Source organism: Ursus americanus, chromosome 16, assembly GCF_024610735.1.
Source record: "Ursus americanus isolate L20-20 chromosome 16, mUrsAme1.1.p, whole genome shotgun sequence".
NCBI lineage: Eukaryota > Metazoa > Chordata > Mammalia > Carnivora > Ursidae > Ursus > Ursus americanus.
Window position 1 is genome coordinate 22,943,325 of NC_142142.1, and position 20,708 is coordinate 22,964,032.

Consider the following 20,708-nt stretch of genomic DNA (forward strand, 5'->3'; position numbering starts at 1 on the left):
AGGGCAGAGTCCCGGGAGCAGGCAGTGTGGTATGAGGATCCTCTGGGTTGCATGGGGAGAGAAGCAGTTCCCCTGCTTGGAGTGTATTTGGTAGAGGTCATACAGCCTCTCAGTGGGCAAAAGACCCAGCGGGTACCATTGAGCAGCCTCACAGACCAGCATAGGAACAAAGACAGGGTAGTAAACATTAGCGCTGGCTTTGTGCTATGATTTACTATAAACTCTGAACCATTGTGCCATCTCGTGACTGTTTTCTGAGACAAGCCATCACTGGCCACGGTGCTGCAGACGCTCCCCCAGAGGATCATCATGGGGTTGTGCCACCAGGGTCTCTGAAGTTTAGAGTTTTGAAACACAGCCATACCTGAGATAAAACACAGAAGTGCTCATTTATGGAACATAAGAAGTAGGAAGATCAGTAGGAGAAGAAGGGGAAGAAGAAAGGAGGGAGTAAACAGAAGGGGGAATGAACCATGAGAGACTATGGACTCTGGGAAACAAACTGAGGGCTTCAGAGGGGAGGGGGGTGGGGGAATGGGATAGGCTGGTGATGGGTAGTAAGGAGGGCACGTATTGCATGGTGCACTGCGTGTTATACGCAAGTAATGAATCATGGAACGTTACATCAAAAACTAGGGATGTACTGTATGGTGACTAACATAATATAATAACAATAAAAAACAAAAACAAAAACACAGGAGTGCTGTACTGCCTGGCAAGCAGACAGCATAGACACAGACAGTGTGAAGGCGGGGATCTGACAGAGCTGGGGACACAGGAGGGGTGATTGCTCAACTGTGAGGGCTTTCTGTAGAGTGGCAGGCACCATCTCCTGGCTCCAGAGACAAGAGAGCAGAGTGGACCAAGCCATTTTTACAGCCGGCCCACCGGGACTGACCAACCTCAGTGAGCTGAACACCGCCACCAGGCGGAGACCAGAGCTGCTACACCAACCTCTGTCCCCCCTGCATCCTGGAGGTGCATTTGCACTGGGGCAAGTTGGCCTGAGAATCAGCACAAAAGGCCTTTCCCCCAGGAGACCAGTACAAACCGCTCAACATGTGCCAAGTGTACTGATCATAGAGTGCTCCAAAGCTTCAGCTCTAGGGGAAATAGGACCAAGCTTACTTTTTATCTTTTAATTTTTATTTTTTTATATATATATTGTATAATACAATATAAAATACTATTTTTATATATGTATTAACTTTTATTTTTTGGATCTAGCTTCTTTTAACAAGCAGACCAAAACACACCTAGGATCTAGGTTTTTTTTTTTTTTTTTCTGGACAATATAACAAGATGGGAATTTGCCCCACAAAAAAAGAAGAAGTAGAAATAATGGTCAAGGACTTATTCAATAGAGATATAAGTAAGATATCTGAATTAGATTTTAAAACAACAATTATAAGAATCCTATCTGGGCTTTGAAAAGCATAGAAGACACTAGAGAATCCCTTACTGCAGAAATAAAGAAACTAAAATCTAGTCAGGCTGAAATTAAAAATGCTATAACTGAGATGCAAACCCAATTGGATGCCATAACAATGAGGATAGATGAAGCAAAGGAGTAAATCAGTGACATAGAAAATAAAATTATGGAAAACAATGAAGCTGAAAAGAAGAGGGAAAGAAAGGTATTGGATCACAGAGGTAGACTTAGGGAACTCAGCAACTTCTTAAAACATAATAACATTCATATCATAGGAGTCCCAGAAGACGAAGAGAGAGAAAAGGGGGTAGAAGGTTTATTTGAACAAATTATGGGAGAAAACTTCCCCAATCTGGGGAAGGACAGAGACATTGGAATCCAAAAAGCACAGAGAACTCCTATTAAATTCAACAAAAGCCAGCCATTGCCAAGACATATCATAGTCAAATTCACAAGATACACAGACAAGGAAAGAATCCTGAAAGTGGCAAGGGGGAAAAAAAAGGTCCTTATCCTACATGAAAAGACAGATCAGATTTGCCACAGATATGCCCACAGAAATCTGGCAGGCCAGAAGAGAATGGCAGGATATATTCAATGTGCTGAATGGGAAAAATATGCAGCAAAGGATACTTTATCCAGCAAGGCTGTCATTCAGAATAGAAAAAGAGAGAAAGAGACTCACAGAAAAACAAAATAATAAAGGTGCTCATGACCATTAAACCAGCCCTGCAAGAAATATTAAAGGGGACTCTCTGAGTCCAAAAAAAAAGACCAAAAGCAGCAAAGACTAGAAAGGAACAGAGAACATCACCAGAAACACCAACTTCACTGATAACACAGTGGCACTAAATTCATATCTTTCAATAATCACTCTGAATATAAATGGACTAAATACTCCAATCAAAAGATGTAGGGTATCGGAATGAATAAAAAACAAGACCCATCTATATGTTGCCATAAGAGACTCATTTTAGACCTGAAGATACCTGTAGATTGAAAGTGAGGGGATGGAGAACCATCTATCATGCTAGTAGATATCAAAAGAAATCCAGAGTAGGATACTTATATCAGACAAACCAGATTTTAAAACAAAGACTGTAACAAGAAATGAAGGGGCACTGTGGCATAATTAAGGGGTCTATCCATCAAGATCTAACAATTGTAAGTATGTATGCCCCCAACTTGGGAGCACACAAATATATGAATATGTTATTAATTAATAACAAATATAAACAAACTCATTGACAATAATACAATAATAGTAGGGAACATTAACACCCCACTTACAGCAGATCATCTAAGCAGAAAATCAACAAGGAAACAATGGCTTTGAATGACACAGTGGACCAGATGTACTAAACAGATATGTTCAGAACATTTCACCCTAAAGCAGCAGAATACACATTCTTTTCAAGTGTACATGGAATATTTTCCAGGATAGATGACATACTGGCTCACAAATCAGCCTTCAACAAGTATGAAAAGCTCAAGATCACACCATGCATAATTTTAGTCCAAATGCTATGAAACCACAAGAAAAAAAAAAAAAAACCACAAGAAAGTCGACCACAAGAAAAAAATTGATAAAGACCACAAACTCATGGAGGTTAAAGAACATCCTATCAAAGAATGAATGGGTTAACCAGGAAGTTAAAGAAGAATTTAAAAAAGTACATGGAAGTAAATGAAAATGAAAACATGGCAGTCCAAAACCTTTGGGATGTAGCAAAGGCAGTCCTAAGAGGGAAGTATATTGCAATACAGGGCTACCTCAAGAAGCAAGAAAAGTCTCAAATATGCAATCTAACTTCACACTTAAAGGAACTAAGAAAGGAACAGCAAATAAAGCCTAAAGCCAGCAGGAGAAGGGAAATAATAAAGATTAGAGCAGAAGTAAATGATATAGAAAGCCATCAAAACAACAGAACAGATCAATGAAACTAAGAGCTGGCCCTTTGAAAGAATCAATAAGATTGATAAGCCCTTATCCAGACTTATCAAAAAGAAAAGAGAAAGGACCCAAATAAATAGAGAATGAAAGAGGAGAGTTCACAATCAATACCACAGAAATACAAATAATCATAAGAGAATATTAGGGAAAATTATATGCCAACAAACTGGGTGATCTGGAAGAAATGGACAAATTCCTAGAAATATACCAACTACAAAAACTGAATCAGGAAGACATAGAAAATTTGAACAGATCCATAACCAGCAAAGAAATCGAATCAGTAATAAAAAATCTCCCAACAAACAAAAGTCCAGAGCCAGATGGCTTCCCAGGGGAATACTACCAGACATTTAAAGAAGAGTTAATACATATTCTTCTCAAATTGTTCCAAAAAATAGAAATGGAAAGAAAACGTCCAAACTCCTATGAGGCCAGCATTACCTTGATTCCAAAACCAGACAATGACCCCATTAGAAAGGAGAATTACAGGGGCACCTGGGTGGCTCAGTCAGTTAAGCATCTGCAGGTCATGATCCCAAGGTCCTGCGATTGAGCTCCAAGTCGGGCTTCCTTCATCAGCGAGGAGTTGGCTTCTCCCTCTCCCTCTGCTCCTCCCCCAGCTCATGCTCTCTTTCTCTCACCCTCTCTCTCTCTGTCTCAAATAAATAAATAAATAAATAAATAAATAAATAAATAAATAAAATCTTAAATAAATTAAAAAGGAGAATTACAGGCTAATATTCATGATGAACATGGATGCAAAAATTCTCATAAAATACTAGCAAATTGAATTCAACAGTACATTAAAATAATTACTCAATATGATCAAGTGGGGTTTATTCCTTGGATACAGGGGTGATTCAATATTCACAAATCAATGTGATATTCCATATTAATAAAAGAAAGTATAAGAACCATATGATCCTGTCAATAGATGCAGAAAAAGCATCTGACAAAATACAGCATCCTTTCATGATAGAAACCCTCAACAAAGTAGGGATATGACATCATAAAGGTCATATATGAAACCCACAGCTAACATACTCAATGGGGAAAAACAGAGAGCCTCTCCATTATGGTCAGGAATAAGACAAGGATGTCCACTCTCACCATTACATTTAACATGGTACTGGAGGTCTTAGCCTCAACAATCAGATAACAAAAAGAAATAAATGCGCCCAACGTGGCAAGGAAAAAGTCAAACTTTCACTATTTGCAGACAACATGATACTCTATGTAGGAAACCCAAAAGACTCCACCAAAGAAACTGCTAGAACTCAAACATGAATTCAGCGAAGTCACAGATATAAAATCAATGTGCAGAAATTGGTTGCATTTCTGTACACCAATAATGAAGCAGCAGAAAAAGAAATCAAGGAATTGATCCCATTTGCAATTGCACCAAAAACGATGATACCTAGGAATGAATCTAAAGAAGTAAAAGATCTATACTCTGAAAACTATAGACATTTATGAAAGAAATTGAAGAGGACATGAAGAAATGGAAAAGCATTCCATGTTCATGGATTGGAAGAGTAAACATTGTCAAAATGTTTATACTACCCGGGGTCCCTGGGTGGCTCAGTCGGTTGAGCATCTGCCTTCGGCTCAGGTCATGATCCCAGAGTCCCAGGATGGAGCTCCATGTTGGGCTCCCTGCTCAGCAGGGAGTCTGCTTCTTCCTCTCTCCCCCTGCTCCTTTTCTCTCTAGCTCACACACACAATCTCTCTCTCAAATAATGAAAATCTTTAAAAAATGTTTATACTACCCAAAGCAATCTACACATTTAATGCAATCCCCATCAAAATACCACCAGTATTTTTCACAGAGCTAGAACAAACAATCCTAAAATTTGTACAGAACCACAAAAGGCCCCCAATAGCCAAAGCAATTCTGAAAAAGAAAAACAAAACTGGAGGAATCATGATTCTGGATTTCAAGCTGTATTACAAAGCTGTAGTCCTCAAGACAGTATGGTACTGGCACAAAAACAGACACATAGATCAATGGAACAGAATAGAGAACCCAGAAATGGACCCACAACTTTATGGTCAACTAATCTTTGACAAAGCAGGAAAGAATATCCAATGGGAAAAAAGACAGTTTTTTCAACAAATGGTGTTGGGAAAACTGGACAGCAACATGCAGAAGAATGAAACTGGACCACTTTCTTACACTATACACACAAAACATAATAAATTCAAAATGGATGAAAGACCCTAATGTGAGACAGCAAACCATAAAAATCCTAGAGGAGAACACAGGTAGCAACCTCTTTGACCTTGGCCAGAGCAACTTCTTACTAGACACATCTCCAGAGGCAAGGGAAACAGAAGCAAAAATGAACTGTTAGGACTTCATCAAGATAAAAAGCTTCTGAACAGTGAAGGAAACCACCAACAAAACTAAAAGGAAACCTATGGAATGGGAGAAGATATTTGCAAATGACGTATCTGATAAAGGGTTAGTATCAAAAATCAACAAAGAACCTACCAAACTCAACATCCAAAAACCAAATAACCCAGTTAAGAAATGGGAAGAAGATGTGAATAGACACTTTTCCAAAAAGATATCTAGATGGCTAATGGACACGTGAAAAGATGCTCAACATCACTCATTCTCAGGGAAATACAAATCAAAACCATGATGAAATACCATCTCGCACCTGTCTGGATGGTTAAAATTAACAACACAAGAAACAACAGGTGGTGGCGAGGATGCAGAGAAAGGGGAACACACTTACACTGTTGGTGGGAATGCAAACTGGTACAGCTACTCTGGAGAACAGTACAGAGATTCCTCAAAATGTTAACAACAGAACTACTCTACGATCCAGCAATTGCACTACTAGGTATTTACTTGATTCCCTTTTTAAAAACACTTCCTCCCATTCTAGTCTCAGTTTCTCTTAGTACAGCCTGACTCCCTTGGGACCAGAAATTTCACCTCCCTGAAACCCTAGACATCCAGAGTAGCCCAGCACTGTGCTGGATTGGGGGCCATGGAAATGGGTCCCTCTGCCCATCGCAGTGAAGAAAGGAATGCTTAGCAGTCATAGCAGAGAGGTAAGGTGGCTGACACTGAGAGTTTTGAAGGCTTTGGCTGTATTTATTTTCAAAGTGACAATGCCTAGGGGCATCTGGCTTCTGGTATTTGGGGCATGGTGGAGAGAGGCTGGTGATATTGGGGAAGGGCATTCAAGGTTCTTCCTGCAGAGGGGAGGACTTAGGCATCACCAAGGATGGGTAGGGCTCTGAAGAATCAGGAAGGCTCTTATCCAAAGGCATTAGACAATGCCTGGCAGTCCTGGTTGGCCACTTCTAAAATAGTGGACACACAAAGAGGAGACGTGCATCCACTGCCAGAGGTCCTCAGCCCCTAACTTCTTGCCATGGGGATGTGATGGAGGGGCACTCATCCCATACCACCCGTTAGCGGGGCCCACTCCTTGTTGTGCAACAAAGGCCGAGAGTCTTGTCTCTAGAAACTCAGGTGGAAGCCTCCAACCCAACACCACCCAAACCCGGCTTACATAGATTATTCTGTGAAGTAAATATCCATCAAAGGCCAATGTTAACAAGTCTGACGGCCGAGATGAAATGGTAAATTCATTGAAAGATGGACACTACTGAAGCTCACTGGAAATAAAAGTAAACAAAATTAATAGTTCTATATCTATTGAAGAAAGTGAATCTTTAGTTTAATAAATTCCCCCTCTGACTTGGGTTTTAAGCAAAGATGGAGTAGCAGGGATGGGATTTGTTCTTCCATCTCAAATAAGAAAAGCCCATAAATGTGGTATAAAACAACGGTTTTCAGACATTTGATGATAAGTAGCAGAGGAAACTGAGAGAGAGAGAGAGAGAGAGAGAGAGAACAAAGTAGGGGACTCCAAAGATGGTCCCATTTCACCCCCTGGAGATTTCCAGACATAGCACAAAGAGGAGTTTCCCAGACAGCCCACTGGTCTCCCTGAGCTGAGGAGACAGGGTTGGAAGGTTGGGAAAGTCAAGGTGGCTGGAGTTCCCAGGACTGGGTACTGCTGAAGGGAGAGCTGCACAGAGGCAATACTCTAGAGAGCTACAGAGGGCCCACAGCTGGAGTCTACAGGTGGGTGCAGATCAGTGAATGCTTGCAGGTCAGGGAAAGAACCTCCCCAAGGAGAAGATGGAGTAATACCTGCAGGGCACACAGGGCTAGCGATAGTTCCCACCATGCTGAGTGGACAATCCTCACACTACAGGGAATACCGGGTAGAGTACACAGGAGGGCACTGCCCCGGTTGTGGGGAAATCCAGCCCCCATTAGAAGTTTCTGGCTCCTTCCTATACAGTTTAAAAGAAAGCCTTGAAAGCCAGAGACTCACCCAGAGTTAACCCTACTGCCAAGGCTGAACGCTACTGCCCAGAACACTGAACTGGATGAATGAGGTGATGTAATTGGGCACTAATCCAGCCTTGAATCCTGATCATCATGGCAGTCCCATCGATGATTATTGCCCCCATGGTGGCCTGGGTAGACTTCCCATTGCTGCACTGTCCCCACCTGTCTTTTCCTTCCCATGGCAGCACCCACACTGGCACAGCTCGTCATCCCCTCTCCTGACCCACCCCCATGCATGTTTTCATGTCAAAGTAACAACATTGAACAGTAAAGGAGATTTCACCCCCACATGGGGACAACAGGGGCCCCTTTCCCTAGTTCCGCTGGCCAAAAAGAAAGGACTCTTTCTTGGGGCAAAGGTGCCCATGTCCCCTGCTGCCATGTCTGCCCTTTCCCTGTTGGCACCCTTTTGCAGCTTTGTGACTGGGGCTGACCTCAGGGCACCTCTGGTTGAAGAAAAGGAAAACGAAAAGGATTTTCTCCCACACTTTATGTTTACAGAGGCCTCTTTTCCTGGTCCTTTGGCTAGAAAGTGGGTGTTTGTGTTGGGGCTTTTGCCGTATATACCTGCTGTGCAGTTCAGAGAAATGTTCTTCCTTCCATCCAGTCAATGCCAGGAAAGAGAAGAAGAACAAGAATCCCACAAAAATCGGTCCCAATATGGGTAAATACGCAAGTGTTAATCTGTCTCCTCATTTCACAATCTATTTTCAACTTCTCAGAGTCCTCATATAGAGAGTCTTTACTTTCGGTGGTCCGTTCAGAGTTTCTAGCTGTCATCTGTGGGGATAGACTGTAGAGGATTTATTCCATTTTGGCCAGTGCCAGGAGTCAACACAAAACTGTTAAGTATGCAGCAGTTCTTGGAACCTTCCAAGAGATGAGGAGATCATCAGATTGCTTCAAAGAATCCCTAGGAAAACTGAGGGTTTTAGAGGGGAGGGCGGTGGGGGATAGGCTAGCCCAGTGATGGGTATTAAGGAGGGCACCTATTGCATAGAACACTGGGTGTTATATGCAAACAATGAATCATGGAACACTATATCAAAAACTAATGCTGTACTGTATGGTGGCTAACATAATATAATAAAATATTATTATAATAAATAAATAAATAAATAAATAAATAAATAAATAAATAAATAGTATCCTTGTCCTTTCCAGGACCAGTCACTTCAAAAACAAAACAAAACAAAAAACAAAAGAACCCCCAAAGACTCCCTAGGCAAACTGAGGGTTTTAAAGGGAAGGGGGGCAGGGGATGGGTTAGCCCAGTGATGGGTGTTAAAGGGGGCAAGTATTTTTTGATATTTATACATATATATATATTTTTTAATAATAATATTTTTTATTATATTATGTTAGTCACCATACAGTACAGCCCTGATTTTTGATGTAAAGTTCCATGATTCATTAGTTGCGTGTAACACCCAGTGCACCATGCAATACATGCCCTCCTTACTACCCATCACCAGCCTATCCCATTCCCCCACCCCCCTCCCCTCTGAAGCCCTCAGTTTGTTTCCCAGAGTCCATAGTCTCTCATGCTTCATTCCCCCTTCTGATTACCCCCCTTTCTTTATCCCTTTCTTCTCCTACCTATCTTCTTACTTCTTATGTTCCATAAATGAGTGAAATCATATGATAGTTGTCTTTCTCTGCTTGACTTATTTCACTTAGCATTATTTTAAGGAGAGCATGTATTGCATGGAACACTGGGTGTTATATGCAAACAATGAATCATGGAGCACTACATCAAAAACTAATGATGTATTGTATGGTGACTAACATATCATAAATAAATAAGAATCCCTAGGCAACACTCTGAAAATCTAGGTGTAGTTTCTTTGCTACTACATTTTCACAGAAGTGAATTTAATTGTGAGAATATTCACTACTCAAGATTCTTTTAGAAGAGAAAGAGAGCAGAAGAGGAAGGGATGGAAGGAGAAAGAGAGGGTGAGAGACAGATTGATTTTTCTTTACACAAAGGAAAAGAAAAAAAACATTTTCCTTGTGATGAGAACTCTTGGGATTTACTCTCTTAACTATCTTTCTGTATATCATATTGCAGTGCTAGCACTAGTTGTCATTTTGTACCTCATATCCCTAGAGAGAATGACTTTAATGTCTGATTACTTTGTGAACTTCTGAGATCTAAGTCTGGAGCATTTTTTGAAGTGAAATTTGAATGTTGGCTATTCGATATTTTGTGTGGTTGAGAACTGAGGTTTACACATCCTCCAAAATGTGTGTGTGTGTGTGTGTGTGTGTGTGTGTGTGTGTGTATTTTAAAAAAATTTTCGTTATGTTATGTTAGTCACCATACAGTACATCATTAGTTTTTGATGTAGTGTTCCATGATTCATTTTTTGCATATAACATCCAGTGCTCCACGCAATATGTGCCCTCCTTAATACCCATCACCAGCTTATCCCAATCCCCCACCCCATCCCCTCTGAAACCCTCAGTTTGTTTCCCAGAGTCCATAGTCTCTTGTGGTTCATTCCCCCTTCTGTTTACTCCCCCCTTCATTCCTCCCTTCCTTCTCCTACCGATCTCCCTGCTATTCCAGATGTAGTGAAGAGAAGGGCCATATGCACCCCAATGTTCATAGCAGCATTGTCCACAATAGCTAAACTGTGGAAGGAGCCGAGATGCCTTTCAACAGACGAATGGATAAAGAAGATGTGGTCCATATACACAATGGAATATTACTCAGCCATCAGAAAGAACAATTACCCATCATTTGCAGCAACATGAATGGGACTGGAGGAGATTATGCTAAGTGAAATAAGTCAAGCAGAGAAAGACACGTGTCACGTGTGTATTTTTTTTTTTTACTATTTATGTAATTTCCTTAAAAATATTTCAGTATCCAAGCACCAAGATCTTATTATCTGTAACCACTATCACTCTGGTAAAATTTGACAGGACTACTGTGCTCATTACTGAGAATACTTACAGCAACACCAATGAGTCAAATTATGCACTATGTATATTTTTCTTTTCAGTTAAAAGGAATTTCTGACCTGTGAATCTGAACATTAACATAATTCATTTCTCTACTCAATAATATTTCCCAGCACTTCCTATCCTACTGTGTCTGCATCATCATAACTTTTTGGTTCTGGAGTCTTTGCTTTTAATATTTTTTATGCATTCCTTTATTTATTTATCCAAATATTTTGCTGTATCTCTCGTGTCCCCAGGCCGCTGACTCATTCTAGGAGTGTGCTACGATGAAGGCTGACATTGGCCATCCATCTTGTGATTTGCAAACTAGAAAAGAGCTGAATTCTGTTGTGAGTTTTACAAAGGGAAGAGAATAAGCTGTTCTTGAGGTCTTGTTACAATGCGACCTAATCTAGTCCAGTAGAGGGAGAGCTGTTGGAGGAGGGACTTAGCCAGATAAATGGAGGAAGAAGATTATTCCATAGTGACACTGGGTTTTTGATGAGAACTGTCTGGAAGGAGAATTCTCTGTGCTTTGCATTCATCCATTTAGCTAGCTTCCACACCCATGCATTCTTTCACCTCTAGGAAGCTCAGATAGCAAATGAAAAGAGCACATATCCCACACAATATAGATTACTTTTATTTAAATAAGATAGAAAAGACAAATGTGCATCCTTCACATTGTCACCACTTTAAAAAAAAACAATATAAATATATCTCCTGAAGGCAAGGTGAAGTTCAAGTCCATGAGGTATAAATGATTTTTCCCATTCAAGAAGTCACCAGGATAGGACCCTCCCCAACTATTAAAATTCCCAAGACCTTGGTCAGGTTTGTGAGCTGTTCCTGATCATTTGGGTCCATGGCAAATGAAGGGTCTGAGAGGGCAAGAAAAGGAGCATGAGAGGAAATTACAAATGAGGGAGCTTTGGGCAACATTAACAAAGCTTACTATACCACATTCATAATCTAGAAACACCCCTATCCAGCCCTGGGGTCTTTGGATATAGTGGCGCAATGGTGGGGAGGCAGAGAAGAGGTGGCAGATGTCATCCACTTGGATGCACAGAAGTAGAAAGATACCCTCAGAGTTGAGCAGCATATCATTGCGATTTATCCAGGTTTCCTTGCAAAGTCCTATAATCCAGTTATGAGAGTTTCCCACATCTACCTCCCAGTAATGTTTGCCAGAGGTGAAGGTCTGAGCTCCCCACAAAGGCATGTACTGTGGACTTGCTGGACTGTGAGGCATGTCTTGATGGTCGGGACCGCATTGCAAATGTCTCAGGTCTTCAAACAGAGCCACACGATAATTGCTTATGTTATGGTCCAATGTAAGATACACTTCAGCAAAAAGAAAATAACGAAGTCAAAGAACAGAATTTAAAAGTTCTGTTGGACAAGTGCAGTAGCCTTCTGGCAAATGCCAAACAAGCACATCTCTAAAACCAAACAAAACTAGTTTGTTTTGTTTCTTGAGAACACTCCCAACCCACCATGGCCAGTTTCAAGGTACTTACCATTTAGTAATTCCTCATAAAATTCTGGAACACGTAACAGTTAGCTTTCATGACAGAGTCCATACTAACTGCTCCAGAACACTCCTTTATCACAAGTGACTATACAGAGTGTGTCACTGGAAATCCAGAGACATCAGCAAGGGCTTCTTGCCTATTTACAGAGCAAGTAAATGTCTATTCATAGAACTAGATGAAAGGCAATTTTGAGAATACAGAAACATGTAGGATGTCAGCCTCTGGCTTTATTTTCACTAGCTCATTGAAAACTTAGGAGCCTGCTCATACATGTCAAGTAAATACCAATATGGCCCTTCACTTGCTTAAGTCTTCTCATTAATCAACTAGCACAAAATAAGATAAATATAATAACAGTAATAAATATATTACATATCACTTTAAAATATGATATTGTTATTCTTGTTAGTCCTAAATAGTGATCACCTTGCTCAAACATGTGAACAAGCAAAGATAAAATAAACTGAAAATCCATATTTGCCTTCTTTTTTTTCTTAAGAAGTGTTTTCTTCTCTCTGAATTTCTTCTCCTTTTTTTTAAATGATTTTATTTATTTCTTTGACAGAGAGAGACAGCGAGAGAGGGAACAGAAGCAGGGGGAATGGGAGAAGGAGAAGCCGGCTTCCCGCTGAGCAGGGAGCCTGAAGCGGGGCTCGATCCCAGGACCCTGGGATCATGACCTGAGCTGAAGGCAGATGCTTAACAACTGAGCCACCCAGGTGCCGCTCTCTCTGAATTTCTAACTCATACACCATGGAATCCAAATCCAACCTATCCCATCCCAGGTCTGCTTCTCCTGTCTGCCAGGCTCACCACCTACATCTGTCCCTCCACACACAAATCATATGTTCCATTTGTTTTCTGGTTGTACCTATTGTTTATAAATATACTTTTATCCCTTTTTTAAATCTTGTGATGTTTCTAATACATTCTTTAAATTTTTAAATAAATATTTAAATAACAACTAAGGGTGCATCTAAGAATCTGAACAACCACATATAACCATAGTTAACAACTACAGGTTGAAAGACACTGAATTAATGTGTAGTTTTAATGCCATGTGCTTTCATTGTTTTAAACTCACTGCAAATTATCATAAGAAAATTGTCATATTCAATTGCTTTTGACTGACTTCAGATAGCTTTTACTTGTTAACTAACAATAAAATACGGTTAGTTATAAGGGTATTCATATTTACCCACTTCCCTGTTCTCTGAAAAGACTGATAGAGCAATGAGGAGAAGTCCTCCAGGTGTATCTCCTCCTGGAGGAAATAGTGAGGTCTCACCAGGGTGCCCCTTCTCACCTCGGAAGTTGTTAAGCCTTTCAGACATCCCTGTGATGGTCCATGAGCTCAGCTGAGGGTTCACAGGCTGGGGAATGTGCAGCTGCATTAACTGACTCCTGCAAAGAAGAAGAGCCACTTACTAACATGTCCAGAGGTATCATAAGCAATCCCTTGAAGTTGCTCCATCAGAATCCTCTCAGTTAGGTGCAAATGGTATGAATTCAACTCCACAAATCGAGGAATACTGCAGTTGTTCTTGTATTTTATAATTAGCTACCCTGCTCTTACCACTTCAATCTCAGTAAGATATGTCACTTCACTCACAATTGTATCTCTTTTCTACCTTTGCCTTCCCTAGGGGAGCCACATGGCCGCTCTCTTTTAGTTCTCGAAATCCAATAGGTGCCAAAATTTTGGAACTTGCTGCCTGGTACATATGGAGCCTAAGCTCTCTAGGATGCTTTTTCCTGGGGACTTTCCCTGTCCCCTCTTCCCACCATCCTTCCACCTTCTGCCCCTCTGATCTTATTTGCCTTCCTATAGAAGACCTGGAATAATCCTCAAATAATTAGGATTTTGAAAATTAGAGACAGGAAAAATAATTGTCTTTTGGCAACTTCTGCTTTAAGCCTTGCAGCCAAAACCACATCCTTCCCAACCCCCACTTTTATGAAAGGGTGGTCTATATAAAACCTAGAAGTGTTTAGATAAGACTGCATTTATTTCTAAATGCAGACAGAAAGAAACTTGTCACAAAAAGGTGTGTGTCCATCTCAGCAGAAATAGCCTGACCACTGTCACCATAAACCAACTTGAATAGAGGGGCAAACTTACCTTTTCACGATGTCTCCCAAATCCTGTGAAGACAAAGAGTGGAAGGCTTAGCTTTGAGCTCAAGATACGTTTACTCTAGTTTGAGACTATGAGACTGGACTGGAAAATTCTGTATCTACACTTTTCTTTCTTGGGTAAAACAATTTGCTCTTTTACTTATCCTTATAAAGATGAAACTCAGTCTTACATTTGCATACAGTTGATAAAGTCATGATCATGATAAAATTTAAAACAGAAGATGTTCTTAGAAGAAACAGTTGGCTGTGTTTGTTCTAATCTACGGTGAGATTCACAGAGGTTTCCCCAAAGTTCTTATGAGGATGCATGGGCTCCAAATCTACAATTTCAAAATAGAAAGAATGGATACATCCCACATTTCTGTGTATTGACAAGTCCAGATACAGAATTGAATGATCTATTCATAAGCTGCTCTGTTGCAGTTGGTTAGAAACTGAAATCTTAGTAGAAGAATTGAGAAGGACTTTTTTTTCCCTGGATCTGTTCCATGAAATTTTCTACATAGTTTTCCTTCTGTATAAGGTGAATGTGACCCTGAGCTTCGAGGTTAAAGTGGAGGAGCAAAGCCTGCCATCACGAAGTTAAAGGAGGCAGAATTTTCCTGGAAACAGGAAAATAATGGAGGTCCAAGAAGATACAGACTTCAGTGGACCTAAATGATTTCTGAGCAGGCTGGTATTCAACATCCTGATATCTTTCCTCCGTCCTTACCTGGAACAGGTCCACATCTGTTTTGCAGCACATTTCCTTTAGCTCCTCATACATCTTTCTCAGGAGTTTCCCCATATGACACATTCTAGCTACATTTCTCCAGAGCTGATTAAAAATTATCTTGCCTTCAACTGCCAGGCTCTCTAAATGTTTTTGCTTTTCTTCGTGGAGATACTGGTATACCTTGGGATATTCAGCCCTGATCATCATCATCCGTAGATTTACAAAACCCTGAAATGACATTGGTTTAATTAGGTCATATATCTGGATGGTTTTATTCTTCTTTCATTATCTTTGGTCTGTGTGCTATGTACAGTGTTCTTATCTTAGTCTGTTTGGACTGCTTTAACAAAAACGCCATAGACCGGGTAGGAAATAAACATAGAAAGTAATTTCTCACCATTCTATATGCTGGGAAGTCTACGATTGGTGCTGGCAGGTGTGGTGTCTGGTGAGAGCCCACTTCCTACATAGCCATCTTTTCATTGTATCCTCAAATGGCAGATGGAGCAAGGGACATTTCCAGGATCTCTTTTAGAAGGACACTTGCCCCATTCCTGAGGACTCTGGCTTCATGACCTAATCACCACTCAAAGCCCCCACTCCTATTAACATCACCTTGGGGGCTAGAATTTGAACATACAAATTATGGTCTGGAGCAAATACTCAGATCATAGAAGTGCTTCCAGCTACTTACCCTCAAACTTCCACATTTTCATGTAAAATAGAAATTTAAGATCAATTTTTTATTGTTCCATATAATTCATAATATCAAAATCATAATCCCTTTTTTTCAGTGCTCATACTCATAAACTGACTATCTGCTCTCAGCAAAAAGCAACACTTGACTTCCTCAGGCAAACAGAGGACATCACACACGATCTTTCTAAATTACTTTCATTTCCAAAACACTCTTGTTTCACCAGAGCCTGGCTCTGCCTGCCTCAGGACCACACCTACCTCCTCTTGACTGGTCCACCCTGTCTTGTCTCCTTAGAGACATTATCGTCTAGATTACAACCCTACATACTTGTTCTTGCCTCTCCTCTGTCTCCTACATCTCCGTGTCTCTGTCCCCCTTGTTCTGTGGGTCTGTCTCCAGTTCACTCATTCGGCCACTTTTTCTCACTCTCTCGCCTTCTTTTCACACAGCCTTTAAACATATGCAGAGTTACCAAATTATTTTGGAAGTACCAACACTAAACATCCTTGTTAAAATTATTTTTATCTATCTTCTATGCTAGCACTTTTATTGCCATAAAAGCCAGACTTATTGACCAAATGTGATCAAACCCACTGTACCCATGGGTGAAATTTTCAGTTATTCATCCAAGCAATGACTCCTTGCTTCTGTTCCCCACTCTTTCCTGAACTACACATTCCAACATGCCAAGGGCCGATTTTTACTAAATCCAAATGATATGATTCATCCTTATACTACTGCACCCTCTTTCCACATTTGACATTATTTCCTACTCATTTCTGTTACTAATCCTTTCTGTCTCCTGCTCCAGAAAGCTGTGTTCTCAGAGAGGTGCTCATCCCCCATCTCCCCCACCCCTGACCAGCTCCTTCAGATCTCTGCCCAGATATAACCTTGGCCATGAGTCTTCCATCACCAGCATACGTTCCCCAAGCCTGCACTCTTTATATCCATTTTCTGCTTTCATTTTACCCAAGCACTTCATAAATGTGATATATCATAAATTTTACTTCTTAAATATCTGGATCAAGTTCTTTTACTGATTATAAACTCCTGGGGTCAGTGATTTGTTTCTCTTTTTACCCATTCCTGCATCTTTTTGTTGGCCTAGAACAGTGAGCAGCACATCACAGGTCCTCATATGAATGAATGATTCATTAGAAATCCACCCTAGGGGTTCTTGGGTGGCTCCGTCAGTTGAGTGTGGGACTCTTGATTTTGGCTCAGGTCATGATCTCAGAGTTATGAGATCAAGCCCTGTCTCAGGCTGTGTGCTCAGCATGAAGTCTGCTTGAGATTCTCTCTCTCCCTCTGCCCTTCCCTACCACTCCCCAACCCTGCCCCCGTGCTCTCTCTCTCTCTAAAATAAATAAATCTTTAAAAAAATAAAAGAAATCCATCCTAAATGATCAACATAATGTTCTTCTTCCCCTTTGGCATTTTCATAGCACCATGCACAGATAACTGTTTAATGACTTTTTATTCTCTAATATTATCTTTTTATATGTCTCCTTCAGTATTGCTCCAGTTCTTTGAAAAGAAAGGTGTAGTTTTCATCTTCAGATTCAGGTTTTCAGTTCCTCTTCATGAATCAACAAATGACACAATCCAAAATCCATAGCTAGGCATTTGTATTCTTGACCTGGGCATAATGACATTTCTAGCCACACCTCTAATCACCATCTGCCTCGTACCCCATGCCCTAATCAGTAGGAGCGGCGAGCAGGTCTTGAACAATTTCATGGGTTGTCTGGTTTGTCTCATCTTTACTTTTCTTGTCCCTCAGATCTCTCTGCCATCAATACCCAGGAAATTACAAATTCTACTAACATACAAGCATCACATTCAGTTTTACTTGTTTGAGAAGCTTTTCTTAACATTCAAAGTTTGCTAAGTTCCTACAGAACTCTGTATTTACCTCCATCCCCGTGATCACTGCATTCTGTCATGGGATAGTGCAGTTTCTTATCCCTGATGATGTATTAGTGGTAGATATTGCTTTATCCAGAAAAATCAGGAAAAGTCTTTTAGTTACATGATGGGCTCAGTGTGAAATCCTGCACTGAAGGTGATGTTTTCCTGTAGAGAAACATATGTAGCTCTTTTTCTGTTACCTGCTCAGGGTACATTATGATTTAATTTAAATTCTTCCACTGTCAGTTACCATGGTATCTGCCCCAAGATGGCTCCAAGGGAAACAGGGCCTACCGCTTACCTGCCATACTCTAAATAAGTTGTACTCTTTGTTTAGATTTTTCTGATTTCTCTGTCTGCTTTTCCAAATAGACTTCATTTGCATCAGAAGTTTCTCCTGTAAAAGAACTACAAATTTGAGCACTAGAAAACCAAATACAGCATATTTCAGATACCTTGAAAAGTGATAAGGGGATAGACATGAGAAAAATAAAAAGTAAAGAAAGCAGATACGTCAATGGTTTTTCCTGGGAACACTAATAGTCAACTCTGGGAGATTGACCCAAAATGGAGTTCCTAAATTTGGAAAATGCAATCGATTATCTGAGGAATCTAGTACTTACATTACATGTAACATGGACAATTTTCAGAAGTGAATCTTGATTCATATATAATTTTGAAATGATGGCCTTCACTTTTTCTATGGCATGATTAGAATACATTGTTTCTAAATCTGCTATGACTAGAAGATGCTCATTGTCATCATGGTAGAAGTAGCCAATGACTGTCCCTGCCTCTAGAGATTACCCACCCTGTTAGTTACACTGAAATACTGACACCCTCCTCAACTCATCATCATTCCTCTCCCTCAGCCCAAAAGAATTTAAACTTTAGGGGAGCAAAGATGTTTGTCTAGTTTCTTCAGTGTTGTATCCCTAGTTTTCAGAACAGTGCCTTGGCACATGGTATTCTGAAATTCTATTTGCTTGAAGCATAAGAGAAGAAAAATAAAAATCAACTTTTGCTCATTGCCTGATAAGACACAGAGTCTTCCACATTTCACAGTGGCAGTACTTACCCTGCACTGCTCAGCAGCCTGCAATATTGGTGAGTGTCTGTGAGTGGCATGCCTTTGGGAATTGGAGCAGTGCAAACACAGCGGGCTCTTGTCACTTGGACAGAAGAGGTCCTTTACTACTAGGTGTATCCTACAGACTCGCTTGGCAGAGTTTGGTAACTGACAGGCAACTGATTCTTTGGAAGCATGAACTTGTTTCACAGCAAAAATAATGCTTTCGAAGTCTATTTGTGGAGATACTGCCCTGCACACAGGGCAGCGAGTAGGATGCTGAGCATCGTCCCACAAGAGGCAGAGACAAGGAGTGCAAAAGTTGTGCCCACAGCTAAGGGTGAGAGGGTCTGTGAAATAGTCCTTGCAGATGTAGCAGATAAGCTCACTGGGGACATTCTGCACAAAAGTAGAATCCATGTTTCTGAGGAAATAAAAGGAAAAGGAAAGTGAATTGAGTTAAGCCATCTCTCATTAATACACACATGCACAATAGTAGCATAGGTGGTGCTGGGAATAAGATGGTGAGGCAGAAGGAGAGTCCTCCAGACTGATAGCCTGGCATGGTTGTATTCCAGCCATGCCCTGTAGCCCTGCTTCTCAGTTCCCATTAGAAATTCAGGATTTGTCAACCATGTTGTCTTTTCTACATCAGAGGTTCTGGCTCACCCCTAGCCATAAGCAGGGGGCCGTATTTGATCCAAAATTATCACAGCTTTCCTTTCTTTTCCTCTCTCTGATTGGCTAGCATAAGGTATGTTCTCCAATTCTGACCAGTGGAATAAGAAACAAAGACTCCTAGGAGAGTCTATAAAAATATTTCTTGCTGTAGAAGAAAGATGGAAGAGAAATCTGTTTTGTGTTTGTTGTTGTTGTTGTTCTTGTTATTTCTGGACATTACTTGGATACAGTGCCCATTTGCATAGCTATTTTATGATCTCAAAGCCTCAGGATAGTAGCCAATACTCTGAGGCTAACAAGGGGATGGGAAAAACCTTCTAGATTCGCAAGAATGCCATTAAACATGACTTACCTTTCCTGGAGAGACCTAAAAGGGAAGGTAGAAAATAACCACTTTAAAAGACACCGTCACACTAACTGAATCAAGCAATAATCATCAATAGATGCTAAAATAACTAAGATAAAAACTTTTGGGAAGAGAGTATTCATATACCAACAAAGTTGTACCCCACATACTGGTTCCTAAATGTGAAAGAGAAAAAAGTACCTTTACAAGGCAATTATTTGGCTGACACATTAACCAAGTAACCAAACTGTGGCCATGGATCTCATACATTCATAGATGTAGACCACTTAAGGACAAAACAGCACATCTGTAGCATCCCTCCCAGAAACATTTAATTGGCAAGTAAACATGAAGGAATGTTAGACAAATACATTTAGGAGATATTATGTGAAACAATAATCCTGGGCTATTCAGATAATCCTAGCTTCTTAGGAGAAAATGGTTTGAAATGATTATACATGATAGGTGAGTAAAGTATGAAAATTCACCAGAATGGGCCATCCTTGACCCACCCCCAGACTGAAAAAAATTAACAGCCAATAAGGATATTTGGGGGATATGTAGGGACATGATAAAGATAATGGGGTCTTCCCATTTCAGTTCAGAAATGTGGAAAGCTGGAAAGATTGTTGCTGCCCCCCTACTGCAAGAAAAATGCTAGACAAACTAAACATTAATGACGTGTGTTGAAACCATTAGAGAATTGAGGTAGCAAGTCAAACAACTAAGATAGATTCTGCATAGAGGCAGGTACACTTTACAGAGGAAAAAGGACCTGTGCATGTGTATCTAGAGCAGATTCTACTACACGCCATGTATGTTGGTATGAAGATAAAGTCATTTTAATTAGCCACTAAAAAACCAAACGTGACCGAAAATAA

The 20,708-nt window shown here is 40.4% G+C and overlaps 1 protein-coding gene across 1 annotated transcript; it reads right to left on the reverse strand.

The window, feature by feature from the left end:
- Positions 1–11,352: 11,352 nt before the first annotated feature.
- On the reverse strand, positions 11,353–19,220 carry LOC148108780 (tripartite motif-containing protein 77-like). Its single transcript, XM_087868221.1, has 6 exons — positions 18,810–19,220; positions 18,033–18,128; positions 15,115–15,345; positions 14,386–14,408; positions 13,570–13,667; positions 11,353–12,072 (listed from the first exon to the last, which is right to left on the reverse strand). The coding sequence occupies exons 1-6, from the start codon at positions 19,218–19,220 to the stop codon at positions 11,579–11,581; spliced, it is 1,353 nt and encodes a 450-aa protein (XP_087724347.1). The 3' UTR covers positions 11,353–11,578.
- Positions 19,221–20,708: the final 1,488 nt, after the last annotated feature.